The sequence below is a fragment of the Colobus angolensis genome, unplaced genomic scaffold, assembly GCF_000951035.1.
Source record: "Colobus angolensis palliatus isolate OR3802 unplaced genomic scaffold, Cang.pa_1.0 Scaffold1, whole genome shotgun sequence".
Classification (NCBI taxonomy): Eukaryota; Metazoa; Chordata; class Mammalia; order Primates; family Cercopithecidae; genus Colobus; species Colobus angolensis.
The window spans coordinates 19248583-19269551 of record NW_012110918.1 but is presented as its reverse complement, the minus strand read 5'-3'; the positions used below and the strand labels follow the sequence as shown (position 1 = coordinate 19269551).

At 53.5% G+C, this 20969-nt stretch overlaps 1 protein-coding gene across 1 annotated transcript in view; it reads right to left on the bottom strand.

Annotated features, from left to right (window-relative positions):
* Nucleotides 1–20969, bottom strand: part of TBCD (tubulin folding cofactor D) — a 174465-nt gene that overhangs the window by 113373 nt on the left and 40123 nt on the right. Inside the window, exons 8-12 of the mRNA XM_011929067.1 lie at nt 19351–19483; nt 17241–17377; nt 15581–15641; nt 14093–14167; nt 9728–9822 (exon numbers count right to left, since the gene is read on the bottom strand). Of these exons, the coding sequence (XP_011784457.1) occupies nt 9728–9822; nt 14093–14167; nt 15581–15641; nt 17241–17377; nt 19351–19483 (501 nt within the window). The remainder of the gene's footprint in view (nt 1–9727; nt 9823–14092; nt 14168–15580; nt 15642–17240; nt 17378–19350; nt 19484–20969) is intronic.

Below are 20969 nucleotides of genomic sequence, written 5' to 3'. Positions count from 1 at the left end.
GCTAACCTCTGCCAAGCCCCCGCGATCACCTGGGAACTGAGGTACACAGGCCTGCGGGGGGAGGGGGGGAGCAGGGTCAGGCCAGGCCGCAGCCAGGGCTGGACAGACAGCAGGGTCCCCACAGGAGCCTGAGCCAGCCTCGGCACGGAGCCCCCATGGCTGCACCAGGGAGGGAGTGCCTTGTCCCTAGACCTCAGCTGGGGCTGCTCTCCTGGAACTCACCGTCCACCTCTGTACTCCAGAGGCTGTGAGGAGGCTCGGGTCCTCCACCCCTCCCCCTCTCAGAATCGGACTCCTCTCCCAGAACATATCCCTCTGAAGAAGCCTCTGCTGGTTTGCTTCCTTCCATGGCGGCTGCTTCTCCCCTTTTCTCCACCTCCCCATGCCAGTGAGCCCAGGAACCTGGTTTGAGCTTTTCCACCCACTCCCCTTCCTCATATCACCCCCTCCTGTGTGAATTCACCCAGCCCATAACTTTGTAGACCATTTCTATGTGGAAGGCTCCAACATGTCACTCACTGACCTTCTTACCATCTCACTCTCTTTCACTGAATAGAACAGCAAATTCGTTGAGTTCAGAATCCTAAATACAGCATAAGTATTTCCTTTTCTCCTTCTTCACAGCTCTGGTCTCAATCCGAACCATGGGAAGCACCGTGGCGGCTCCCAAACAGCCTCGCTGTTCCTTTCCACTGCGCTCCCGTGTATTCCCCAGTATCTGATTTTATGTCGAATAACTTCCAAACCCCTGACTGTCTTCCAAAGCCCCTCTAGGATCGAGCCCCAGGCGCTTTTCTGTACCCACTCTTCTGCTCTTTCGGCCGCCCCAGCTCGTGCGAGCCTTCGTTCCTCTTTCTGAGATGCTGCGGTCAGGAGTCCACCCTGCTTGGCTCTTTCACGGTAGAAGCTTTCAGAGTAAATGTCGCCCCAGGAGGTCTTCTCCAAGTCCTATTCAAGTCACTGGTTGGCCCAATCACTGAGGATCTCACCACCCTTGTCTATTTTCTTAACGACTTTATCCGTTCTCTGAAATCGCCCCCTTGTTTCCTTGTTTAAAGTCTGAATCTCCCTCCAAATTCTGTCCCCTTCACTGTCACAGAAATGCTGTGTCCTCACGTCCTCACCTCACTGCCAAGAGCACTGGGCACCAATCCCATCTGTCGTAGGAAGGACGTGCAGAGTTTTCGTCATCCAGAGAGAAAAACACGACGGTTTCTTTAGGAAAAGCCGGAAAACATAGTCCACAGGTGGGAATTAATCTACTGAATGGTGCTTTTAACAAGACCCCAATGCAGATGCAGCAACATCATCACAAGATGCTGCCTGTACGTCTTTGATGAACGCTGAGAGCGTGTGCGCTAATGCAACTTTATATATTTTTCAAAATTTATAAAAATTTATTTAAAAAATTTTTCAAAACATTTTTTGTTTTGACAGGAGTTAGGCAGCCTGTATTTCCGACATGCAGGGCTTACTACCTGGTGCAGGTTCACAGGGACCTTGAGCCTCCTAGCAGTAAAACAAACATGCTCTCCATTCTTCAGAAAGTTACAGGAAGGTTAGAATGGGCTTCTCTATGGCTGTGGGACACCAGACAATGACACTTTATAGGAAATGGGGCGACAGACTGCACCTTCTGGGGGAAGGGGTAGGCCTCCTTGAGAGAGGGCAGTGAAGGACCCCAGCCTGAGGACTGCATAAGGAGCTTCCTAAATTTGAGGGAAAGCATGAGAAATGCTTTCTAGATGTTAATTTAACAGAGACCTGCTTTAGCCACACAGTGTGAATAAACAGACCTACGTCACTAACACAGCCCTCAAATCTGTTATTTGGGAAACACATATGCAAAGATTTCTTCCTGTTTAGGCTTTAAAGCAAAGGTTAAGTGCTGGGAAGCAAGTGGAGCCACTGTGCTGAGTCTTAGACAAAGACTTTAAATCAACGGCTTTAAATACGCTCACAGATCTCAAGAGAACTGTGGACCAAGAACTAAAGGAGACCAAGAGAACAGCATTTAAACTAACATGGAATGTTGATAAAGAGAGAAATTATAAAAAGAGGCTGGGCACAGCAGTTCACTTCTATAATCCCAGCACTTTGGGAGGCCAAGGCAGGAAGATCTCTTGAGTCCAAGAATTTGAAAGCAGCCTGGACAATAAAGTGAGATCCTGTTTCTACAATTTTTTTTTTTTTTTTGCAGTGCAGCAGGCCTGTAGTCTCAGCTGCTCAGGAGGCTGAGGTGGGAGAACTGCTTGGGCCAGGGAGGTTGAGGCTGCAGTAAGACGTGATCCTACCACTACACTCCAGCCTGGGTGACAGAGCAAGACCCTGTCTCAAAAAGAAATTATTAAAAGAGAAATTGAGGACTCAAGAGCTGAAATGAGTGCGGATCCTAAGAGACTCCTAGGGCACCATCAAGCATGCCAACATGTGTGTTAATGTAACAAGAGTCCCATAGGGAGAGGGAAGGGGCAGCAAAAATACCCCAAGAAACAATGACTGAAAACTTCCCAAGTTTGATGAAAGACATGAGTCTACATATCCAATCAGCTCAGAAAAACACCAAATGCTAGTTATTATTACCCAAATCAATATGCACAATTCTCATCAGTAAGGATAGCAAGGAAAATAGGTTTCATACAAAACGTCCAGAGAGATCAGAACACTTGACATTTTTCAAAAAGCAAAATACTGATGAAAACCCCAAAACGCATGATTAGGAACACATGTATAAACTTTATCAAAATAGTACAGTTGGCTGGGCATGGTGGCTCATGCCTGTAATCCCAGCACTTTGGGAGGCCGAGGCAGGCAGATCCCTTAAGGTCAGGAGTTCGAGACCAGCCTGGCCAACATGGTGAAATCCGGTCTCTACCAAAAATTTAAAAATTAGCCGGGCATGGTGGTGGGCACCTATAATCCCAGCTACTCAGAAGACTAAGGCATGAGAATCGCTTGAATCTGGGAGACAGAGCTTGCAGTGAGCCGAGATGGCACCACTGCACTCTAGCCTGGGCAACAGAACAAGGCTCTGTCTCAAAAAAAAGTAAAGTTAAACCAAATACATCCCCTCACCTGTGCTTCTTGCATCCAACAAGGGAAACCACAAGGGCTCACAGACATTACATGAGCTTACGCATGGTGAGGAGTGCCCACTTCCTCCTGCTACAACAATAGAGGGTTTAAAGAGGAGCCACAAAAAAAGGTGAAAGGACCTACGCCAGGACCACTCAAGAAAGTCCCGGAATTTCAATCACCTAAAATAAAGACCAAGTAGCCCTTTAACAATAGTCCTCAGAGGTGATGATGCAAGAGAAAAAACATGGCCCACTGTCCACAGGCCAAGGCAGGAGTATCGCTTGAGCGTAGCAGGGCAATCATGGCTCACTGCAACCTCAACCTCCTGGGCTCAAACAGTTCTCCCACCTCAACCTCCTGAGTAGCTGGGACTGCACCCAACTCCTTTTTTTTTTTTTTTTTTGAGACGGAGTCTTGCTCTGTCGCCCGGGCTGGAGTGCAGTGGCCGGATCTCAGCTCACTGCAAGCTCTGCCTCCCAGGTTTAGGCCATCTCCTGCCTCGGCCTCCTGAGTAGCTGGGACTACAGGCGCCACCACCTTGCCCGGCTAGTTTTTTGTATTTTTTAGTAGAGACAGGGTTTCACCGTGTTAGCCAGGATGGTCTCGATCTCCTGACCTCGTGATCCGCCCGTCTCGGCCTCCCAAAGTGCTGGGATTACAGGCTTGAGCCACCGCGCCCGGCCTCCAACTACTTTTTAAAAACAAGTTGTGTAGAAACAGGATCTCACTTTGTTGCCCAGGCTGCTTTTGAATTTCTTTAAAAAATTAGCTGGGCATGGTGGTGTGCACCGAGTCGGAGACCTAGAAATAGGCTTACAGGACAACAGCTGGAGAGTGAGTGTGAGTGTGTGTGTTGCAGGAAGTCAGGGACCCCAAACAGAGGGACCAGCTGAAGCCGTGGCAGAAGAATAAATTGTGAAGATTTCATGGACATTTATTAGTTCTCCAAATTAATACTTTTATAATTTCTTACGCCTGTCTTTACTGCAATCTCTGAACATCAATTGTGAAGCTTTCATGGACACTTATCACTTCCCCAATCAATACCCTTGTGATTTTCTATGCCTCTCTTTACTTTAATCTCTTGATCCTGTCATCTTCGTATAAGCTGAGGAGGATATGTCGCCTCAGGACCCTGGGATGATTGCGTTAACTGCACAAATTGTTTGTAGAGCATGTGTGTTTGAACAATATGAAATCTGGGCACCTTAAAGAAAGAACAGGATAACATCAATGTTCAGGGAACAAGGGAGATGGCCTTGGACTCTGACTGCCGGTGAGCCTGATGGAACAGAACCATATTTCTCCTTTCAAAAGCAAATAGAAATATCGCTGAATTCTTTTTCTCAGCAAGGAACATCCCGAGAAAGAGAATGCGCCCTGAGGGTAGGTCTATGAACAGCCCCCTTGGAGGCGGCTGTCTTTTACGGTCGAAGCCGAAGGGATGAAATAAGCCCCGGTCTCCTGTAGCACTCCCAGGCTTACTAGGATGAGGAAATTCCCACCTAACAAATTTTGGTCAGACCGGTTGTCTGCTCTCAAACCCTGTCTCCTGATAAGATGTTATCAATGACAATGCGTGCCCAAAACTTCATTAGCAATCTTAATTCACCCCCCCACCCCGTCCTGTGGTCCCGTGATCTCGCCCTGCCTCCACTTGCTTTGTGGTATTTTATTACCTTGCGAAGTATGTGATCTCTGTGACCCACACCCTATTCCTGCACTCCCTTCCCTTCTGAAAATCGCTAATAAGAACTTGCTGGTTTTATGGCTCGGGAAGCATCAAGGATCCTGCCAATATGTGACGTCTCCCCCGGACACCCAGCTTTAAAATTTCTCTCTTTTGTACTCTTTCCCTTTATTTCTCAGACCAGCCGAGACGCTTAGGGAAATAGAAAAGAACCCACGTTAAATATCGGGGGTGGGGTTTCCTGACTGTGTGTGTGTATGTGTGTGTGTGTGTGTACGTACTGTATGTGTGGAGAAGAATCAGCAGGATTCCCTAAAAAGTAACCCAAAGAAAACCCAAAGGACTCTTTCCTGAGTCCAATGGGCAGAGTCCCCCTATTCAGAGGACTAAGGGCAAAAAGACCCAGGGTGCCTTCAAGGCAAACATGGCATTGCTGCCGGCCCACCTGACTTCCCTAGTTTTACTTCTTCCTCCTTTAGCACGCACCAATGAAGCTCCACATTTCCTCTAAGACAAACAAAAGCTTTAGTCTCAAACATGCTCATCTGTATTGTCTTTCTAGAACATTTATTTGCCAAGTATTTGTTTTCGCTTTTTTTTTCTGAGCCAGGATCTTGCTCTGTTGCCCAGGCTGGAGTGCAGCAGTGCGATCTCAGTTCACTACAACCTCCGCCTCCCAGGTTCAAGCGATTCTTCTGCCTCAGCCTCCCACGTAGCTGGGACTACAGGCATGTGACACCACATCCTTGTATCTTTAGTAGAGACGGGTTTTGCCATGTTGGCCAGGCTGGTCTCGAACTCCTGGCCTCAGGTGATCCTCCCACCTCGGCCTCCCAAAATGCCGGGATTACAGGAGTGCCCAGCCTGTTTTCACTTTTGAAACTAAACTGACAGAACCACAGTAACTCTCCAAGGAGACAAGGAGGTGCAGGGACAGCTCAGTCATGTCACATGGAGGAGACCAAAGGACTGAGCATGAGCTGTGACTCCAGAAAGGCTTCCTGGCTCCCACACCTGCGTGGTTTGTTTGTTTGTTTAGAGATAGGGTCTCACTATGTTTTCCAGGCTGGTCTCAAATTCCTAGGCTCAAGTGATCCTCCTGCATTGGCTTCCCAAGAGGCTAGGACTATAGGCACCGCCACCACACCGGGCTCCCAACTATAGCTTTATACAAACAACACGGCTCTCAGAGGAATGGTGTGAGGTCTAAAACAAAAACATAAAAAGTATGCTACAAACACTCAACAAATGTTAGCCCTGTCTCCTCCTGAGTTAGCCCCAAGACGGGATCTCTTCACCCCTGCCTGAAAGAACTCTCGCCCTGCCCAGAGACAGCACAGCTTCTCCACATCCTACCAGGTACAGAATGGGGGCTGCAAAGAGGGTTCAGCTCACATGGAGGGCACCGCCAGGCAGGAGGGGCCAGCCAACCACGCGAAGGTCTTGGGCCAGTGTATTCCACATCACGTATCAGTTTCTGAACAACAGCTTTACCCTTTTTGTTTATGACGCCAATACCCACATCCTCTCTCTCCAGCTGCCTGGGGTCGGTGGGTGTTGCCATAAGACACAACAGAGCACACACACGAGCCAGTCGGGTCTTGTCTCCTTCGAGTGAACCTGCAGCTGGCTCCCCACAGGCAGGGACTTCATTCCATCCCGGCCACACATTCACACACACACCCTCACACACATCTGGTGTCACAAATAAACATCACGCGTCACTTACTTCGGTGGAACAAAACGTTAAATAAAAGCACAAGAGTACAACTTCACGGTTCTGGGACAGGCAATGATTTCTTAGCTTTGACACCAGAAACACAAGAAAGAAAAGACTGATGAGCTGGACTTAATTAAAACTTAAAACCTGGGTCAAAAATCACCATCAAAGACACTGAAAACACACCAGGTACAGCCTGTATTCCCAGCACTTTGGGAGGCTGAGGCAGGAGGATCACTCGAGGCCAGAAGTTCAAGACCAGCCTGGGCTAGATAGTGAGACCCCATTTCTACAAAAAATTGTTTTAATGAAGACCAGGTGCAGTGGCTCACGCCTGTAATCCCAGCACTTTGGGAGGCTGAGGCAGGGGGATCACTTGAGCTCAGGAGTTCGAGACTAGCCTGGACAACATGGGAAAACCCCAACTCCACAAAAAATACAAAAATTAGCCGGGCATGGTGGCTCGCACCTGTAGCCCCAGCTACCTGGGGGGCTGAGGTAGGCAGATCGCTTGAGCCTGAGAGGTGGAGGCTGCAGTGAGCCGAGATCACACCACTGCACTCCAGCCTGCGCGATGGGAATGAGATCCTGTCTCAAAAAAAGAAAAAAAATTAGCCAGGCGTAGTGGTGAGCCCCTGTAGTCCCAACTACTCGGGAAGCTAAGGTGGGAACATGGCTTGAGCCCAGGAGATCACGGTGGCAGCTAGCTGTGGTGGGGCCACTGCACTCTAGCCTGGGCAATGGGGCGAGACCGTGTCCATCAGTCAATAGGAAGTGAAAAGGCAGCCACGGAATGCAATAAAACATTTGCAAATCATACATCCAATATGAGACGTATACCCAGAATACATAAACAACTCTTTCTTACAACAACAATTTAAAAAATAATAATTTTTTAAATGAGTAAAGAACTTGAACAGACATTTCTCCAAAGAAGACATACAAATGGACAAACACAAAGAATGCTCAGTGTTATCAGTCGTTAGGGAAAAGCAAATGAAAAGCACAAGGTGGCACCCCACACTCACTAGAATGGCTTTTTTTTTTTTTAAAGAAGCAGGGGGCAAGTGCGGTGGCTCATGCCTGTATTCCTAACACCCAGGGAGGCCAAGGCGGATGGACAGCTTGAGCTGAGGAGTTCAAGACCAGCCTGGGCAATGTGGTGAAGTCCTGTATCTAACAAAACTAAAAACAGTCTGGCGTGGTGGTGCGCACGGGTGGTCCTAGCTACTCAGGAGGCTGAGGTGGGAGGATCGCCTGGTCCTGGGAGGCGGAGATTACAGTGAGCAGAAATTGCATCACGGCACTCCAGCCTGGGTAGCAAAGTGAAACCCGGTCCAAAAAAAAAAAAGATAAAAACAAGTGTTGGTGAGGATCAGAGAAACAGAACCCTCATACACTGGAGGCAGGAATGTGAAATGGTGTAATCATTTTGGAAAAAGTGTGGCAGTTTCTCAGAAAGTTAAACATGGAGTCACCGTATGACCCAGCATTTCTACTTCTAGGTCTAGATTGAACATCCACTCAAAAACGTGTACACAATGTTCACAGCAGCATTATCCTAACAGTTATTCAACATCCACTCAAAAACATGTACACAATGTTCACGGCAGCATTATTCTAACAGTTATTCAACATCCACTCAAAAACGTGTACACAATGTTCACGGCAGCATTATTCTAACAACAGTTATTCAACATCCACTCAAAAACGTGTACACAATGTTCACGGCAGCATTATTCTAACAGTGAAAGGTGGAAACCACCCAGAGCCCCGTCAGCTGACGAACCGGATGGATAAACGTGGTGTGTGGTGCATTGACACAGCAGGACGAGGCTCTGCAACAGGAAGGAAGGAGGCACTCCACAGGCCACCACACAGAGGAGCTCAGTGGAAGAATTCACACACCAGAGATCACACGTTGTAGGTTCCACTTTTACGAAATGTCTATAAAAGACAAATTCCCAGAGACACTGGAGATGTGGCTGCCGGGGCGAGGGTGCTGGGGAGAGTGCAGTGAGTTCTTAAACACAGAGTTTCCTTCGGAGGCAATGAAAATGTTCAGGAATTAAATTACGGCGATAGCTGCACAACTCTGTAAATACACAAAACCACTTCATTGTGCACTTCAGTGAGTGCATTTCATGGTATGTAAATTAAACTCAATAAAGTGGTCTAAAAATTAAAGAAGTCTGAAAAAAAATAAGCAGAAACATTAAAAAAAGAACTGCCGGCTCTACAAGCTCTCTCCACACATCACAACGCCAAGTGCAAAGCAGTCGCTTCAGACACCACCACAGCTCCGCACTGGGAAGACGCGGGGCCACCACATCTCAGGCGTCTTTATTTTGGACAGAATAAAGTGTCTGTGGTGAGGCCCTCTCAGGATGGGCCCCCACTCTATCCTGTACAGACATCCTTTCCTTCCTGCCCGCAGAGGGCACTGCCACACCCAGGGACTGTCCCCACCAAACACAGACGGGGCTGCGTGTGGCTGCTGCGCAACAGCTGGTCTGCGGCAGTGCCCCTGCATCTGCCACGCTGCGCCCTGTCCCCGCCGTGCCTCTGCGTCTGCCACGCTGTGCCCTCTGTCCCCGCCGTGCCTCTGCGTCTGCCACACTGCGCCCTGCCCCCGCCGTGCCTCTGCGTCTGCCACGCTGCGCCCTCTGCCCCGCCATGCCCGTGTCTGCCACGCTGCGCCCTCTGCCCCCGCTGTGCCTCTGCATCTGCCATGCTGTGCCCTCTGTCCCCACCCCACTGCTGGCCACTGCAGAGCTCCCCTGCCCTCCACCCCAGTTCCCACCCTGGTTTCAAGCTGGCATGAGCCTCATCTCCAGGGAGCACCACGTCACTCCAGGTGGCCTAGGATGCTGCCAGGGGTACCTGGTTCTAGAACTGAAGCAGGTGCCACTGCACGTATCCTTAAGGGGCAAGAACGTCCCTCAAGAATGAAAACTGGTTGTGGGGAGTAAGAAAATCAGACATTACAAGGATTCGTGGCCCTCCGAAACCAGGTACACAGGGTAACCTGTGGCATTAAAATTTCACAGCAGAAAAAAGAAGCAATTAGGAAATTACGAAGGCCGATGTGAGAAAAAGGTGGACAGCCCTTGTTCTCAAGCTCTTCTGTGTGTGCCTGCGGCAGGGCCACACCGCGGAGATGGGATCAGACGAAGGGCCGCAGACTGCCACGGACGGACAGCCTTGGTGACACAACTGACTGTGCTTCAGCTACTCACCGTCCACGAGTCGAGACGGCAGCAGCAGGCCTCTCCTGCCCAGCTCTGCCAACGCCAGACATCCCCCATGCCACGCCTTGTCGGTCTCCTGGAAACTGAGAGCAACAAAGATCCTGAGACCACAGCTCACGTGTCAGTTTTTGGTTCAAAGCCCACACCATGGCAAGGAGCACAGCTTGGCAAGTCCACAACCTGTACCTGTAAGGCACACTAAAACCTATTCATAAGTTTTTAAAGTATCAAGGCTGGGCACAGCAGCTCACGTCTACGATCCCAGCAACCTGGGAGGCTGAGGCAGGAGAATCACTTGAACCGGGGAGGCGGAGGTTGCAGTGAGCTGAGATCGCGCCACTGCACTCCAGCCTGGGTGACAGGGCGAGACTCCATCTCAAAATAAAAAAATAATCAGATGGGTGAAGAAATAACACACTGTGACTGAGTACAAAGACAACAGCCGTGCCCACCCCAGAGCCTCTTCAGATCTCCCGAGAGTGAGGACAAGTCTTGGTCAGCCCCCAAACAAAGAGACCGTCCCGTCCGTGCCATCCCAGGTGAGGTTTCCCCACCACAACGGTATCACTCCAAGTAGGGGCAACACCCATGCTCCCACAGAAAGAAACAAGATACTTCAGAAAAGTATTAAAAGTATTAAAAGTATAAAAGTATTAAAACAGGAATCCTAGCACAGGAAGATGCCAGTAGAAAAGGCAGCAGGAAGACACCCCACTGTTCAGTCAAGTTCAAAATTAAAAGCTAGAATAATGAATCGGCATTTTGAGATTTTTCACAGTACCTGAAATATGAACTTTTAATGAACAACTGCAATGCCCATTGATCAAGTCACAATATTTTATATTTACTAATTTCCCTGGGGTGGTTCAGAAGATTTGCTGAGGCTTTCACTGATTCTAATCAAATTGATTTGACAGCAAAGAAATGTTTAGGAAAACCCACTAAGTGGTATGACTAGCTGGCAATCAACAGGGACAAGAACACTTAGGAAAATCAGAGAGTGCCTGTCCACCCGGCGGCTGCCTCGCCTGTGGTGTGCCCGGCCCGGAGGAGAGGAGGGGCTGAGACAGACACCAGCTGCTCCTCAGAGCTCACTGTCACTGACTGCCTCAACCACAACTACACTTTTCCAAGTTCCAGGTGTTTTACTGTCTGCCCAGAGGCTCCATGAGCCCGTGCGTATTTTCACATCAGCACTTGTGTCCTTCAGGTTTTCACTGGAGAAAGATGCTTCACACCTTTCACAAAGATTTAGTAACATCCGAATAAACTTGACAAAATACCAAGGTTACCGTGACTTAAAAATACCAAAACAAATGCCTGTCAGGCCAATGTCTACTTCCAAATCAGACGTGTTCACTGCGGCATGGTGGCGAGGGCGGCAGGGTCCGGGGGTGCCGTCCATGCATGAGGCTCGCCTGAGAGGCCCAGCCCCACCGCAGCACCGCCGAACCGGAGAGGGGGCCCTGGCCATGGACACCAGGGGCAAGAAGCCAAGCAGCTGGGGGCGAGTTCCTGCCCCACATCCAAGCTGAAGGCACTCCTGGGCGCACAGGGGGGTCTCGGGAGGGAAGACAACAGAAAGTGGTGGAAGCTATGAGTGGGAGAGGAACAGAGAGAGTCGCAGGTACATGGGTCTCAGATTACCAAGCGCAAGGGGAACGGCACTAACGCACAATGGCCTCAAAGATGCGTTTGGTGGAGAAGTGTGACAAGCAAGCCACCATCTGTGTAAAATGAAAGAAATAATTTGAGCCAGGCACAGGGCTCAGGCCTATAGTCCCAGTACTTTGGGAGACCGAGGCAAGAGGATTGCTTGAGGTCAGGAGTTCAAGACTAGTCTGGGCAACATAGCAAGACTCCATCTCTAGAAAAATAAAATAAAATAATTAGCTGGGTATGGTGGCACACACCTGTAGTCCTAGCTATGCAGAGGCTGAGGCGGGAGGATCACTTGAACTCAGGGGGTAGAGGCCGCAGTGAGCTACCATGGTGCCCGAGCAACAGAGCAAGACCCCATCTCTAAAAACAAAACAGCCAGGCGCGGTGGCTCATGCCTGTAATCCCAGCACTTCTGGAGGCCGCGGAGGGCGGATCACAAGGTCAGGAGATGGAGACCAGACTGGCCAACATGGTGAAACCCCATCTCTACTAAAATACAAAAAAAATGAGCCGGGCGTGGTGGCAGCGCCTGTAGTCCCAGCTGCTCAGGAGGCTGCGGCAGAGGAATGGCGTGAACCTGGGAGACGGAGATCACAGTGAGCCGAGACCCCGCCACTGCACTCCAGGCTGGTGACAGAGCAAGACTCCACCTCAGAAACAAACCAAGAAAACCTCTGTACCCATCACACCTGCATCAGTTCCCAGAGGGATGAGGGATGAGGAACGGGTGCGCCAGGTCACCGCGGAGGTGGGGAGGGCTCCGGGGTCTGGGGAGGCTGTCTTCTTCCCTTCAGTTTCAATTCTGAACTAACATATCACCCAGTCTAAAACCTCAGTGAAACTGTAAAGCTGGAGCAGGAAGGAACCCATGTGGTGAGGCTCCTGCTGACACGGGGTGGGGGCGGGTGGCAGGGGCACAGCATGGTGCCACGGCTTCCAAACGCTCCACACCACGTGTCTCAGAAGACACTCGGGCAAGTCAGCAGGACCCACAGCTGGGCCTGGGCACAGGTTCAGTTGGTTTGCTCATGGGAGAACCCAATGGGGTTGGCACAGACTCCTCTCCAAGGCACCCTGCTTCTGCTCACTGCTCCGAAAAACATGACCCATATCTGACACATTGTTTCCTGTGCTCCTGAAATTGTCACTGAGCAGGCTGGAGGCTAAGTGCACAAGAAATCTGCTCCAGAAGGAAAACAAGACTTTGTGGACAGCTGCCGGAGCTGTCCCTGGTGACTCACAGGCAGCGCGAACTAGAGCCTCCAAAGTGCTGACAGCACAGCTTTCTCCACGGTGTCCGGGCTAACGCACAGCAACAGCACACCTGGGGTCCTGAGCAAGCTGGACGCCTGTCCTCCACCCTCCGCTTCTGAAACTGGGAGACATTTACACAAGCACACCCGGGGTCCTGAGCAAGCTGGACGCCTGTCCTCCACCCTCCGCTTCTGAAACTTCTGAAACTGGGAGAGACATATTTACACAAGCACACCGGGGTCCTGAGCAAGCTGGACGCCTGTCCTCCACCCTCCGCTTCTGAAACTTCTGAAACTGGGAGAGACATATTTACACAAGCACACCAGGGTCCTGAGCAAGCTGGACGCCTGTCCTCCACCCTCCGCTTCTGAAACTGGGAGAGACATATTTACACAAGCACACCTGGGGTCCTGAGCAAGCTGGACGCCTGTCTTCCACCCTCCGCTTCTGAAACTGGGAGAGACGTATTTACACAAGCAAAAATGGAGTCCTGAGCAAACTGGACGCCTGTTCTCAGTCCTCTGCTTCCGAAACTGGGAGAGACATTTACACAAGCAAAAGGAAGAATCCCTGGGGAGGTCAGAGATCGATGCCTCATACGTGTGACCACACCAGGGCTGGTCTGCAGGCCCCAGGTTGAAACCCCAGGCCCTGCCACCTGCACATTCCAGCCCACACCTCTACCACCCACAAGCCATACGGCCCCAAGGCTCAACTCCCTGAAGGCTGACAAGACAAATGCAGCACAGCACACGTGGCTGTCTAAATTCAGTTTTGTTCTGAGACCGGGTCTCACTCTGTTGCCCAGTCTGGAGCAGTGGCATCATCATGACTCACTGAAGCCTCGAACTCCTGGCCTCAAGTGATCCTCCCACCTCAGCCTCCCGAGTAGCTGGGACGACATTCAACTAATTTTTTAACTCTTTGTAGAGATGGGGTTTCGCTTTGTTGCCCAGGCTGGTCTCGAATTCATAGGCTCAAGCAGTCCTCCCACTTTGGCCTCCCAAAGCCTCACATTTCATTAAAATGAAATCCAACTTTGAACTCAGGCCTTGGTCACACCAGCCTCACTGTAAGGTCTGAGTGATACACGTGGCTAACGGGCAGGTGAGGGGCAGACCCGAACCTCCCACAGAAAGCTCTCGGAGCAGTCCCAACTCACTCAACAGAGCTTTTCCTTTCAGAACAAACATCTACATGGGTATATGTCTAAACTGACTCTCTTTCCCTTAAGGTTTTTAAATAGAATGGAGTTGACAAAAGCAACATACCAGAAATAACAAGAGTTCTCAAGTTTAACTTCAAAAGGGGGAAAAAAGAGCTTCTGGAGTTCTGACAAACAGCTCAATGAAAATAAAGCATGAAGGGGTATAAGGAAAGCCAGGGTTTCTCAACTCAGGGTCAGGCCCACACACCTCCCCGGCTCTTCTCACATACCTGAAGCAGTCCAGCACAGACCCGACCACATCATCCGCCAGGGCTTTGGGAAGCCTGCCAGCCATCCTACCGATGCTGAAAGAGAAACACAGCAATCCGTCAGGGGCACCAGCCTGTCGCCAAGGGCATGCGTGACATGTGTGAATGGCCTGAACAAACATCCTTTCCTCCAGAGACCAGGAGAGAAGGGGCCAACTCCAGGCAAGCCTACACCCTGCTTGGAGCCCCCGTGGTAAAATATGCTGAAGGGTAAAGCAGCCTGCACACGTCTGAGGCCAGCCAGATTCAAAGGGGACAAGTGAGCACACGGAGCACGGGGCAGGTCACCATGTACCACCGTGACGCGCACACCGCAGGTCACCAGTGACGGTGGAGGGCAGCGAGGCAGCAGGCAAACGCTGAGGACTTCACCTTGACCCTCCCTACTGGAGCAGGGCTTCCTCTGTGCCGCCCCAAATGCTGACTGCGCAGGTTCCCCTCAGGCCAGGTGAGATGGGCTCACGGCCCCACATGGAGGCCGCCTGGGGCTGGCTCACAGGGTCCAGGTCCCTGGAGATGGCCCCGTGGGGAAGGTCCCGGCCAGAGGCCTCCAGGAAGGACCCTGGGAAGGGAAGGCCTGCCCAGCCTCTCACTGTGTGGGCCCATCACATTCAGCCAGACAAGGCTCTGGGCTGAGAAGCCATCCCCTGTGAATAGCAACACAAAGGCCTATGTGAGCCTCTGCAGCCCTGTGGAGCTCCTCCTAGAACTCATGGTATGGACTGACCCAGCACAGATGCACGGGAGAGCAAGGGCAAAAACCAGCCTCCCCATCCCCCAGCATCTGCTGGCCCCTCTACCTGCCTCATCCCCCAGCACCTGCCGGCCCCTGCACCTGCCTCATCCGCTCCACAGCAGGGGCCTCCGACACCTCAGCACCTTCTTCATGTGTATCGCTGTCCCTGCACAGCCCAAGCCCACAGGGCCACCGGCTCCTCCAGGCCAGGGCTCCACCTGCTGTGCTCAAGGCCAGGCCCTACTGGATCTGCCCCACGACCTCCACTGAGGCCCGGGGTGCAGGGTGCGTGTCGGCTCCCACTGGTATGACAGGTGTTAGTGAGGGGTGAGCACCTCGCTCGCCCCACAAAAGAGGGCTCTTCCCTGAGCACCATCACTGTAGGAGCCGAGACCCCCATCTGTGGGGAACGACAGGTAGGGGGCACAGTGAGGAGGATGTGGAAAAACAAGGGAACATTTTGAAGATGAACAGGTAAACCTGGCCTGCTCGTGACCCAGCAGGGCCAGCCAGAGGCAGGAGGACGGAGGAGCCAAAAGCTCCGCCTCGGGAACCATCTTCATGCCAACGCATAAAGTAACACACGTGATGTTGGAGGGGGCCGCGGAGGAGGCTGCGCTGCCACTCCCAAGTTGTCGGGTATTTGTAGCTGTTGAATCACACTTGAGAGGCTGGTCCATCCCGAGGGTGCTTCTGCGGCCGCGGACACCTACCCTTTGGCTGCAGACCACCGCACAACGGTGTCCTTGTCCTTCAGTCCGACCAGCAGCTGCTCTGTAGGAAGAAGAAGGTGATGCACGACAGAGTCTACACACAGTTCCTAGTTTCCCAGCTGTAAGTTGACCCATCCTGTACGCTACTCAGTGCATACGATGAAGGGAGTTACATTAACAATACTAATTTTAATGACAGGAAAAGAACATTTCCTTCTCTCCGTTCTCAAATAACCACATACAGCCAAGTTCCTAAGTTCTCTGTTCCTAAGAAACAGATCTACCCCATCAAAGCAGGCGACAGGGAGCAGCTGCCTGCCTGCCCCCAGGTGAAGGCCAACATCAAGGGCCCCACCCAAGCCAGGGGAAGGGCCCGCAGCTCAGGGGTGACCAAAGTGGGCTGGGAAGCTTCCAGAGAAAACCCCTGGCCAGCGGCTGCACAAAGACGTCTCTCCCAGGGACCAGGCCCTGGCGGCAGACTGAACTTTTAAGAACCACACAGAAGCCTAGAGGATGCGGGGAGGGGTCGGGTCACATGGTGAGGGCCCTGCAAGCCCCAGCAGGGGTGAAGCCTCAGCCCGAGGGCACCAAGCAGCCCTGGGAAGACCTGGAAGGAGAAGCTCGCTAAGTGACCACAGGGGAGGGTGGAGGGACAGTCTGGAGCCAGCACAGCAGCTGGAATGCAGGCAGAGGGGACTGCCTGCAGGGGGTGGGAGACAGGAACGAGCCTGGGGCAGGTGGCGGACACGGGGAAAGGGCAGACCCAGGACCCCGCCCGGGACCTGGAGCCGCCCAGCACAGATGCGGGTGCCTACCACGCAACCAGGGAGGGCTCTGAGAAGCAAAGGTCAAGGGAAGGGCCAGAGTGCATGCTGGCTCGGGCCTGGCAACGGCGCCGCAGGCGCCCTGATGGTCATGGTCGAGGTGGGGTGTAGATGACTCTGGGCAGAAACCTGCCCTGGAGGGAGCGGAGGGGATGTGAGCAGAGGGCGGCAGAGCGCAGGCAGCGTGGCCCCGCCCACCCATCAGGAAGCTGGGAGACACTGGGAGGATGGGGGCCTCACAGGGAGGGGACACGAGGAGGCCCTGCCTGGGTCCAGGAAAGACCTCATCCAACCCACAGCAGGAGGGCAGGACAGTGTGTGGACAGGAGCCAGTCCCAGGATGGCTGCCGTGAGGGGCTCCGCTGACAGCTCTAACTATCTCTGTGCGGCAGGAGACCCCACAGGAGGAGAACAGGGCAGTGGATGGAGACCCCTGCAAGGTGTAATGCGGTTTAAGGGGGTTTGAAACGGCTCCTGAGGTAAGGAACTGAGCAGGGTTTAGAGGCCAAGGAGCCAGAGACCTGAGCCCCAGGGACCCCGACTCAATTTCCTGGGAGAACTGTTTCCTGAGGACACGCCCAGCTGCCCAGGTCAGGAAGGTAGGGAGGCGGTGGGAAAAAGGGCTTCTATGGCACACAGGAAGAGACTGTCCACAGGCAGGGACAGGCCTGGGTTCAGGAGCCAGAGGACGGGCAGTGACCGTGCACTCGGCGAAGGGGATGGGTGGCCAGACAGTGCTGGCACCAGGAAGGGAAGAAGGAAGTGTGGTCCTGGAGTGGAGGGGAATTGGCCCGACGATGCCCAAGAGCAGAGGCCGCCGCTTAGACCCCACGCACCTATCACGCTCTCCACACCCTCTGGGACGTCGTCATCTTCGTCGGCATCCTCGGTCGGGATGAGCGGCTTCTGCTCGCTCTGGCCCTGAGTGAGAAGCTGCAGATTTGCAGCCAAGGATCGGCAGCCACGCTGATACCTGTGCCAACAAAGCATCCTCAGATCAGCTTTGCAGCTCACAACATCCTGAAGACTGAAATCAGTCATTTACTGTCACTCTGAATCTTAAAGGATGCCTGTGAAAATTCCACACGCTTTGTAGAGACTGGAGAAGAAGGGGAAACCCGGAGGCACCGCCCGCCATCAGCACAAACTGCCAGGAAGACCCTGGTGTGAGCCACAACGCACGCCCCGATTCCACAGCGTCCTCACCTGGTGCCAGTTTTGCTTATGGAAAGTCAGGAGAGAAGGCATGATGATGGGTACACAGATAACAGGACCAGCACCTTCCCCAGGGAAGCACCCGGCCTCCGGGACCCTCTGCTTCCTGAGCAGCCACCACTGCCACCACCCAGGCCACGCATGGCCCCTTCATCGCCAGGAGCCGCGTCTCACCCATCACCAGTTCCTACAGATCCCGCCTCCCGAACGCCCCTCAAAAGGCAGCAACGTGTAGCCCTCTTCACACCCACATGGGGCACCTGCATCGTCATCCCCGAAGGGGCCCACAGCACAGGCCCCGGGACCTGGCACCTGGTCAGGCCTGCTCTACACCTGCTTGCTGTGTGAGTCTGCACAGCTCCTGAGCCACTCCACGCCTCCACTTCCCCCGCCATCAAATGGAGACGCAGTCCCACACAGAGAGCTGTGTGAGGAGCGGTGAGAGCATGTGCTTGGAGTGCAGCCCAGCCCCGCGCTGAGCAAGGGCCCCTGGAACATGACGGCTCCTGCCAAGGGTGAGCGCAGGGCAGGCAGCCTGGCTGTGGGTCCTGCTTACCGGGCCTCATGCAGAAAATGTGTCCAGTGAGAGTTCAGGGCAGCTGCTGTGGCTACAGCCCGAGACAGCCTCGCAGAGGACAAACAACTTGGGCTTCGGAGGCAGAACCAGAACTCACACACTGATGTTGACACCGTCAACCTGCCTCAAATGACTCATCCTAGCTCTAGCTCTCTGGTACTCAGTTTCCAAGTCTAGGATGTGGCATGGGCCCAATGATTCCCTCCCAAAGAATAGAAAACGCAGAGTCTGGTGAGAGTTGCCACCTTCCAAACAGCCGTGGTTTCCACCCGCCTCTCAGCCTCCAACGAAGACAGCTGCCAAGCTGTGCGCTGCCCTGCGGAGGGGCCCATGTGGTAAGGACTTCAAAGGGGTCCCCGCCAACAGCCCACAAGGCGCCGGGTCCCGACGGAACCCACGAGGAGCATGGAAGCAGAACCGCCCGATGCAGGCCTTGAGATAGCAGTGGCCAGGCTGGCACCTTCACCAAGCCTCAGGAGAGACCCTGGCTGGGGACCTGGCTGAGCCACGTCCAGATTCCAGACTCACTGAAGCTGTGAGGAAAATGTGCACTGTTCAAGCTGCTAAATTTAGGGGTGCGCTGTTATGTAGGGTAACTAGTATGAAGAGAGTATCATCAGCCATCATAAGACTGTGGCGGCAGGCCGGGCACGGTGGCTCACGCCTGTAATCCCAGCACTTTGGGAGGCCGAGACCGGCAGATCACGAGGTCAGGAGATCGAGACCATCCTGGCTAACACGGTGAAACCCCGTCTCTACTAAAAATACAAAAACTAGCTGGGCGAGGTGGCGGGCGCCTGTAGTCCCAGCTACTCGGGAGGCTGAGGCAGGAGAATGGCGTAAACCCGGGAGGCGGAGCTTGCAGTGAGCTGAGATCCGGCCACTGCACTCCAGCCTGGGGGACAGAGCGAGACTCTGTCTCAAAAAAAAAAAGAATGAAAGCAGGAAACACTTGTTAACTAACGCACCTTCTCTGCCATCACCGCTGGACCCAAAAGCCACAGCACTGGCCAGACAGTGCCCCCGACTGTGTCCAGAACCACGGCACCTGCCTCCCAACCCCACAGCACCTGCCCCAACAGCACCTGCACCCCCGTCAATGGCACCTGCCCCCCACAGCACCCCTCCCCAGGCGCCGCCCTCACGGTGCCTACCTCCATGCCGCCACCTTCGGCTTCAGGAAGGTCAGCCCCAGTCGCTGCACAAGCTTCACCCCCAGCTTCCGCAGCAGGGTCTGGTTGCTCTCGGGGAGTTTGCAATCATCGAGGCACCTGAGGACAGTGGCAGCTGCAAACAAGAGCTGGACTCAGTGTGGGGAGGGCTGCAGGCATCTTCTGACTGCACCACCTGTGTCCCTGAAGCCAAAAGCCGGCTCCACAGGGGCCTCGAGGCAGGAGACATCACCAAGACCCCCATCATCCCAAATTGTGAACCCAGAGCTGCTAGAGTTGAACCTACTCAACTTCCTTGCTGTGAAGCAACAGAGGTGGAGGTCAGGAGAGCAGGAGCCAACCTGAAGGGGGGCAGCACACACAAAGGCCCAACCGGCCACAGGCACACTGCAGCCACGGAGACCACGCAGGCCACGGGCATGCTGCGGCTGGGGAGCACACACAGGCCATGGGGCACACTGAAGCAAACCCACAGGCCACAGGGCACACTGCGGCTGGGGAGAACACACAGGCCACGGGGCACACTGAGGTGACCCCACAGGCCACAGGGCACACTGCGGCTGGGGAGCACACACAGGCCATGGGGCACACTGAGGCAAACCCACAGGCCACAGGGCACACTACGGCTGGGGAGAACACACAGGCCACGGGGCACACTGAGGCGACCCCACAGGCCACAGGGCACACTACGGCTGGGGAGAACACACAGGTTCCTGCGGCTTGCTCTGTTTTTCAGGGGGAATCACTCGGTGTCATGCAGCAATGACAACAGCAGGACAGGAGGCTGAGCCAAGGGGAGGCTCAAGGCACCGCTGGGCACAGCACGACAGGGAGAGTCTGCAAGCAGAAGACGCGCCCGGGGGGCTGTGGGGGCAAGCTTGAGGCCAGGAGGACAGCATTCCTGGGACAGTCAAAGGCTGGGGTGGACGTGCATGGCGGCTTCAGAGATGGGCTGGAGGTGAAATGGACAAGACTGCAACCAGCTGACAAGGGAGAGGAGAAAAGAAGAGACGCTGAAGACACAGCTGAGAGTTAGGTGAGGTGATGGAAGACAAGAAGATGGAAGAAGGGGCGGTGGGGCGGGGACAGGGCAGGGGGATGGGGGCTGGAGCTGCAGGACCCTGCGGGAAGCTCTGCCTTGAGGCTGGGAAATGACAGAAAGTGAACGTTCACCAGTTTTAGGTGGGCGCCATGACCTCGGGCAGAGGTGCTGTTTAACTCATAATGCTTGCCTATAAAACCAGGTCAGCTATAAGAGCATCTGAGTAACTTCTCAGAAGGCTCCAACAGTGGGCAGGACGAGCGTGGGTGACAAGCACGACAGCCCAAGAGGGAGCAGGTCTGTGTTCACGTCACCAAGGATGCTCCTCCCGCCGACAGGGTCTGGCAACTGCTGCTTGCGTTTTCAGGTGTGGTGAGGACAAAGAGCCCCACCTTCCAGAGACGTATATGGAAGCACACGGGCGAGAGGGCACTGTGTGTCCCTCCTGTACGGTGCAGGGATGCAACGGGCCGCACATGAGAACTCGCACACTCCTGAGAGAGACACGGGGCGTACGCACCACTCTCTCTTCTTTATACATGTTTCAAATTTTCCACAA